At 44.7% G+C, this 7500-nt stretch overlaps 1 protein-coding gene across 8 annotated transcripts in view; it reads left to right on the forward strand.

Annotated features, from left to right (window-relative positions):
• HERC1 (HECT and RLD domain containing E3 ubiquitin protein ligase family member 1) overlaps positions 1-7500 on the forward strand; it is a 964782-nt gene that overhangs the window by 250457 nt on the left and 706825 nt on the right. For all 8 annotated transcript variants that reach the window (XM_085850311.1, XM_085850306.1, XM_085850308.1 and 5 more), the window contains 3 exons: positions 294-504; positions 5688-5893; positions 6860-6987. In XM_085850311.1, coding sequence (XP_085706437.1) covers positions 294-504; positions 5688-5893; positions 6860-6987 — 545 coding nt within the window. The remainder of the gene's footprint in view (positions 1-293; positions 505-5687; positions 5894-6859; positions 6988-7500) is intronic.

Consider the following 7500-nt stretch of genomic DNA (forward strand, 5'->3'; position numbering starts at 1 on the left):
GCCGAGAGTTGAGGGGAGGAGGGAAGCACACCTGATAATGCACCAAGCTGATTGGTTTTAATGGTTTGCTAATTCCTTTTCATGGACAAGTGATTTTAGCAATTATTCTTCTTCTTTGTTAAAAAAAAACTGCAGTCATGTAGAAAATTGAAGCGACAGCCTAAGTTTGCAGTGATGTAACAAGCCTCGTTAAATAACTTTTGACTGTGGATTATCAAAGCAATTTTTTATTTATTTCTTATTTTTAACTTTTACCTGCCACCAATGTCACTGGTTGTCATTGCATTTTCCAGGAGTTGATCTCGGCAGCATTTGGCATAAGCTTGTGCACTATTGATGACCCTTCACAGCAGAAGCGTCTGCCTGGCTTTCTCCGTGGTGTGGCAGAGGAACACAAGCCTGTTGCATCCCCAAACTTTGTTGTCACACAGGCCCTGGTAGCCCTAATGGCCAATCGTGAAGCCAAGCTGCGACTGAGTAATCATAAGGATGACGAGGCCAAAGGTTTGTGCAATGTATTTGATGGCGTGTTCCACTCCTTTTTTTTTGTATTACAAAATTCGGGCTTGTGAAAGAGATGATATAAAACAGAAGACCAAATACTGCATTGGAGTCATCAGAAGGAACCCAAATAAGTAAAGAGCAAAGATGGAGTCATCAAGAGGAACCTGGATAGCATTCTGGTTTCAGCTGCTACTCGTCCACACTTAAACCCATCCAGGTGCAGCCAAGTGAGCCTCAGAGAGAAAAAAAGAATTAACTTCTCAACAGATGCTGCTTTTCTCCCCATTCACTTCTTCAAAAAACAAAACAAAACAGAGAAATGAAGAAAAGAAACAGAAATCTCATTGATGGAGAATGTGTTCCACGAACAATGGTGTTTTGCTTTTGGCAAAGCATCAAGTGGTACAGAACACCAAAAATGCAAATAGCACTTCGTATGAATAGCGTTCTTGAAGAGATGAAAGTAACAATGATAAGAAAGATGTTAAATAATGAAGTTTTACAAAGCAAAGAAAATGATGAGATCAGAGGTAGGTCGACAGTTAAGAATAATAATGAGATGAGGAGTGGGTCCACCAAAGAGCTTTCTCATGAGGTATGCATGATGGGATGTCATCTGTTTTAATTATCAGCAATCCCACCCATCACTTTGCTGACAGGAATAGTAAGAAGGGGTAGAAAGAGGGGTGGGGGAGAGACAGAATGGTGGGGGTGAGAGAAAGGGGTTGGAGAGAGAGAGAGAGAGAGAGAGAGAGAGAGAGAGAGAGAGAGAGAGAGAGAGAGAGAGAGAGAGAGAGAGAGAGAGAGAGAGAGAGAGAGAGAGAGAGAGAGAGAGAGAGAGAGAGAGAGAGAGAGAGAGAGAGAGAGAGAGAGAGAGAATGAGAGAGAGAGAGAGAGAATGAGAGAGAGAGAGAGAGAATGAGAGAGAGAGAGAGAATGAGAGAGTGAGAGAATGAGAGAATGAGAGAATGAATGAGGATGTGGAGAGAGAGGGAGAGTGAGGAGGGGTGGGGCAAGGGAAGGCAGTATGAGGTGAGAAGAAGGGAAGGCAGACGTGTGGTGGAGTGTTAATTGCTTTTGGAGACGAACACTGCTCGGACATGTCCGGAGACAAACACTGGCTTCTTTATTGTGTACTAGCAAATACCACCCATCACTTTGCTAACAGTAATACTAAAGGGAGGAGGGAGAAAAAGAGAGGGGAACAGTGTGAGAGGGTGAAGAGAGGAGGGGTGGGTGAAGGGAAGACAGTGTGAGGTGAGACTAAGGGGAGGCAGACGAACGGTGGAGCGTTAATTACGATTCATACTGTTTCATCAAAATGATTCTGCAAAAAATAACAGTGAAGATGGAAACAAAATAATGTCCGAAATCCATTTTCTACCACTCGTACTGTAAACACTTCCAGGACATGTCTGGAAACAAAACCCACTGGACACATCCGGAGCCAAGCCGTCCAGACACAAACACTGCTCGGACACATCCGAAGACAAACTCCCGCCCAGAGACAATCACTGCACGGATACGTCCAGAGACAAACTCCCATCTGGACATCTATACCGCCCATACCCATTCAGATCCAAGCTGTCCAGAGACAAACTCCCGTCCGGACACATCTGGAGACAAACTCGCGTGCGGATATAGACTCCGTCCGGAGACAAACAATGAGGGTATTAAGGGGGGTGGGAAAGAGAGGCGGGAGGGGGATGTTGAGAGAGGAAGAGATTTGAGGAGAGGAGGGGAGCTAGATGAGGCGTGGAGGGAGAGAGAGAACAGAAGGGAGGGGAGGTGAGGGGAGAGGATGGAGGGAAAGGAAAATAGAGGCGAGGTTGGAGGGAAGGGAGGAGAGAGGACAGAAGGGAGGGGAGAGGACGGAGGGAAGGGAAAAATAGAGGCGAGGTTGGAGGGAAGGGTGTAGAGAGGATAGAGGGAAGGGAGTGGAGAGGAGGGGACGGAGGAAGAGGAGAGGAAGGAGGGGAATCTAGGAAGCGGGAAAGAGTGAGGAAGGGGAGGGAGAGGATGGAGGGAAAGGGTGGGACCTGGGGTGGGAGCATTTAAAACCCACGCTATATTTCTGGCATAGGTCTGCCTGCATGCATGCATGACTGCTCGTACATGCAGCGACCTTTGCACCCCACCGGTCGGCTCCCTTTGAATCTGATTTGTACATGCTCGCCCCTCAATAGAGGGGGAGGGGAGGGTTGGAAGAGAGAGATAGGGGGTGAGAGAGGGAGAGGGAGGGAAGAGGGGAGGGGTCGTAAGAAAGAGAGGGAGGGGTCGTAAGAAAGAGAGGGAGGGGGGGTCAGTGTCGGAAAATGGGAGAGAGGGAGTATGGTTGGGAGGTAGAGGGGTGAGGAATTCCTGCAGATGACACCTAATCTATCGTCCATCCGAGAGACGACAAACACATTGATGAATCACCCTGCCTGTGAAACACCGGTTTGACAGGTTATAGTTGGATCGTGATTCAAATAGAGGATACACAGAGTGAGCATGCATACCTCTCGGCTTTCCCACTATGGTGTGGTGATTCATTATTTCCTTATTGAAATTTTTTTTCTCATTCTGATCATATAATTTACTTTGCCTTCCTACCTCCGGGACTGAACTGCAGTATCACCATTGAAACTTGAAGAACACGTGCCAAGTGGCTTCACCAAGCAATGCACGAAACGGTTGAATAACCTTTTGAAAGCGAAACATTTTTTTACTTGTATTTATCTTTGCCGAAATTACGGGTCGTATAATGGCAGAACAAATAGGGAAAACATGGTGGAAAATAAAATTTCACGTTTTCAGCGAGCCAACCACTGCCTGTTGCACCGCAGAACAACACGCGGCCAACACAGTTGGGTGAACCTTGAACTTTGTTCAAGTCAATCGATATACAGTATTTAGTGAATGTGAATATTGTATCGCTCGCCAAGTGGCTTAAGCACTCCAACGAAATGGTTGATAAGAAACAGTTCGCTTGGCATGTGATTAGCAATCACCGAACCGTCATATTAAACATGCACCTCCAGAGATGCCCAAAATGTCAAATATGCATGAAATGGACAAATGAACACTTTTTCTTCCTAGGAATTGGAACTGCTCGTAAGTTAAATTCTGGAGCTTAAATTTGGTAATTCTGCTTTGTTTAAGAGATTCTCGCAGTGATCACATGTGTGGAAATGAAATAAATCAACAAACGCTGACGTCTCCGGGCGTTTCTAAGCATTGCAATGTACCCAGCAATTTGTAGCTATGATAAACACACATTCGATAATATGTGAGGGGAGTGTTAAAAAAAATAATATATATATATATATATATATATATATATATATATATATATATATATATATATATATATATATTCATGGTATCTTCAGACCCCAGTGAGGTTACCTAGGATATGCCTTAAGACCCCATCAAGAATGGAGACCAAGGATGCACCTGGTAAAGGATATAATTAAATAAGGCCATTAATTATCTTCAAAAGGGGTGTTTTAATTAACCCAAATGTCCAATTCCTTGGAGTTCCCTTAGTATGCATGCAAACTTTCAGGCTGCTAGGTTTCATGGTTTTGGAGTTATGGAGGAGACGCATGCACGCGCGCGCGCAGACACACACACACACACACACACACACACACACACACACACACACACACACACACACACACATACAAACACACACACACACACACACACAATTATTAGTGTAAATAAGGGAAGAAAGGGGAAAGTTGTGAATTTAACATTCTGTCTTTATTTACTTTTAACATTGTTCTGAACAATCGGGGACAGGAACAACGCAGGCATGATAGGCCAAATGGCCTTCTCATGCCCCAAATTTCCTTGTGTATCTTTGTGTGATGATGTTAAGAATGGGAAGAAATGGTGAGGGGGGGGCAGAAAGTTGGGGGTGGGGGTGCATGAAGTTAGAAGAGGGAGATTGAGACGTTTGGAATGGGGGGGAGGGATTTGACAACTTGGGGTGGGAGTGTGGTTGAGTACTTGACTTTGGGCAGTTGAAGACTTGAAGAAGAAAGGGGGAGGGGATTAGAGAGTTGGGTTGGAGGAGGGGGGCAGAGAGAGGACAGAGATGGGATCGAGGGGTTTGAGGCTTTTGAGGGCAGGGGAGTTGAGGACTTTTTGTTGGGAGGGTGTTTAAGAATTTGAAGAAGGGGGGAGGGGAGCACAAAGTTTGAGTGTTGTGGTGGGGTGAGGGGGGCAGAGAGAGAGAGAGAGAGAGAGAGAGAGAGAGAGAGAGAGAGAGAGAGAGAGAGAGAGAGAGAGAGAGAGAGAGAGAGAGAGAGAGAGAGAGAGAGAGAGAGAGAGAGAGAGAGAGAGAGAGAGAGAGAGAGAGAGAGAGAGAGAGAGAGAGAGAGAGAGAGAGAGAGAGAGAGAATGAGAGAGAGAATGAGAGAGAGAATGAGAGAGAGAATGAATAGAGGGGATAGAGTTGGGAGGGGGTTGATGACTCGGGATTGTGTGTGTGTGTGTGTGTGGTGGCAGGGGTGACCCGAGTTCATGTCTTACATTATGCAGAATTCCCTTTGGTCCCAGATAGTCCTGTTGGGTCCTTTAGGTATTTTGGGTCCTCAGGGTCGTTTGGATCCCCTGGGTTTTCGGGGTCTTTTGGATCCTCTGGGTTTTTTGGATCCTCTGGGTTTTTTGGGTCCTCTGGATATTTTGGGTCCTTGGAGTGTTTTGAGTCTTCGGAGTCTTTGGGGTCCTCGGGTTCGGTTGGGCCTTCAGGGTTGTTTGGGTCCTCGGGGTTGTTTGGATCCTCGGGGTCTTTTGGGCCCACTGGGTACTTTAGTTTGAGTATTTCAGGTTGTAATTGATGGTGGAGTCAGGTCAGCTGCCCAACCAATGGGTGAAGAGCAGACATACATGCATACATACATAATCACAAACACTTGCTCCATTAAATATAGATTATCCAAATGAGGGATGGTATCCACATCAATGCAATACCCTGCCTGTGCAGCACCAGTGTGACAATTTTTATTGCAGTGTGGTTGAGAATCAAACCCAGACTAGACAGCGGAAATGCACGTGTGCTACCTCTGAGCTTGCCTGCGAGCCCTTTGGTATTGGTGACAGATGTCATCAATTTCTTTCCCTTTAAGACATTGGAGATGCAGATTCCAGAAGAAACCATTAAACCTAATAGCTTGTCTTGACCGTAGGACCTTTGGAGTTGGCCAATGCATTGGCAGCCTGTTGCCTGTCAATGCAACTCTCGTCACAACACCGACAATGGGCTTGTCAGCAGCTACTGTGCACCCTGGCAGCACATGATCGTGATGGCCAACCTAGGCCTCAAACTGATGCTGATATCACTGGGGACCTACGTCGCTGCCTGCAAATAAAACTTGAAGGCCATCAAAATAGGGTGAGTTCCAAAAGGAAAATCATGCAAGACTTGCAACATGCTGCCATTGTCACATTACACAGCCTTTTAAAATTTTCTATTTTAACAGTGATGTTGGACTCAGGAAGGAGCTGGCTTATCATACACAGGAGAGGGTCATTAGTAAGGGGAACAAATTGACACACTGTGTGAGGACAAAACCTAGAATATCACCATCATGAGCTGTACGCTCAAATGCCAAAACCCAACAGACCAACCCGTGAAAATAATGTCTTGATTTTCCGTGCACTCTCTCTGGATCAATATTTATTGGTAGTTTAATCATATCTTAAGATGTTTTCAGACATCTTGAACAACAATGAAGATTCTCATCAAAGACCTTAGCCATTACTGTACAATGTTCCAAGTTTTGAATACACAAGTTGACAATTTGTTCCATCTTGAAATTATTAGCTGTCCTTTTTCTTTATCTACAATGGTACCTATTCCTCATGAATAATAACTTTAAATGAACTTCCCACTAAAAAGCTGAAATGAAAAATTAAATATACATACTTTGGAACCTTTTCTTCTTTTTTTTTCCTTTTTCTTACTACAATTGCAGTGTGTGTGGTACTGATTTTTGTTTACATTAGTCAAACTCAACACCCTTCATGGCTCCATGCAGCTGTTTGGAATGGAAGAGTTGTGATTGCAGCCAGGTGGTGCAGTGGTTGTGCTTTGGGTTGTAAAAAGAAATAGCCCTTGCCTTGTATTTCAATGGATAAAATTGCTTACAAATAGTCCCGAGACTAAAGCTGCCTTTGGCATTCAATTCTGGTTCATATTGCCATGGCTACGGAGTAAATTGTCTGTGACCTTTGCACCGCTTCTGTTTTATGTGGCTTCCTTTACACTTATTGGTGTGTGTTTCATGCACATTCTCATTTATTTTCCTTTGCTTTCCTTGCCTCACCTCATCAATTAGCATGCTTTTACTTCGACTAGGTAACCAGCTGCGCCTGGAGCAACGAGAAGGCTCTTTTGGCCACGAGTGGAAATGACGGCACCGTGCGGATATGGAGTGTGGCCAAAAACCAGTCGATGTTGGAACGAACCTTCGTTCTCCACAAGCAGTAAGGTTCACCCTCCCCTCTCCCCTCCACTCTCCCCTCCACTCCCTGCCCCTCTCCATTGCAGGATGCTGAGCACTTGCAGGGGTGCAACACCTGTTATTCTTGAAACCTGGCCAGCATGTTATCTTTCCAAAATGTTGACTGCAGTGATGAAAGGTTGACATGGTAGACTGTTATAACCTTCTTTCCCATGATTGTCTTGGTAATGATGTTTCTTATTATTGTAGAATAATTATGGTAATTACTCAGAAAACACCTGGCAAAGGTTTCCTTGGAGTTCAAATTCATTTCTCTAAGACAATGACTTTTCCTTTTTAGCACTTCTATTATATAGAGGGAGCACCAGTGGAAGGATTTTTCTTCCCCCTTTGGGAGTGATAACATGTTCACGGATTTATTGAACTGTAAATGGTTTTGGAATGCCGACTCACTCGATTGAGATTCGTTTCCAATGTAGACCCTCAGCAAAATATTGTTAAATTATCCCAGGTTTGCTGTGACGTGGCCACAGCA

The sequence above is a fragment of the Eptatretus burgeri genome, chromosome 12 (assembly GCF_056783735.1).
Source record: "Eptatretus burgeri isolate ZD-2024b chromosome 12, Ebu_testis_v1, whole genome shotgun sequence".
Classification (NCBI taxonomy): Eukaryota; Metazoa; Chordata; class Myxini; order Myxiniformes; family Myxinidae; genus Eptatretus; species Eptatretus burgeri.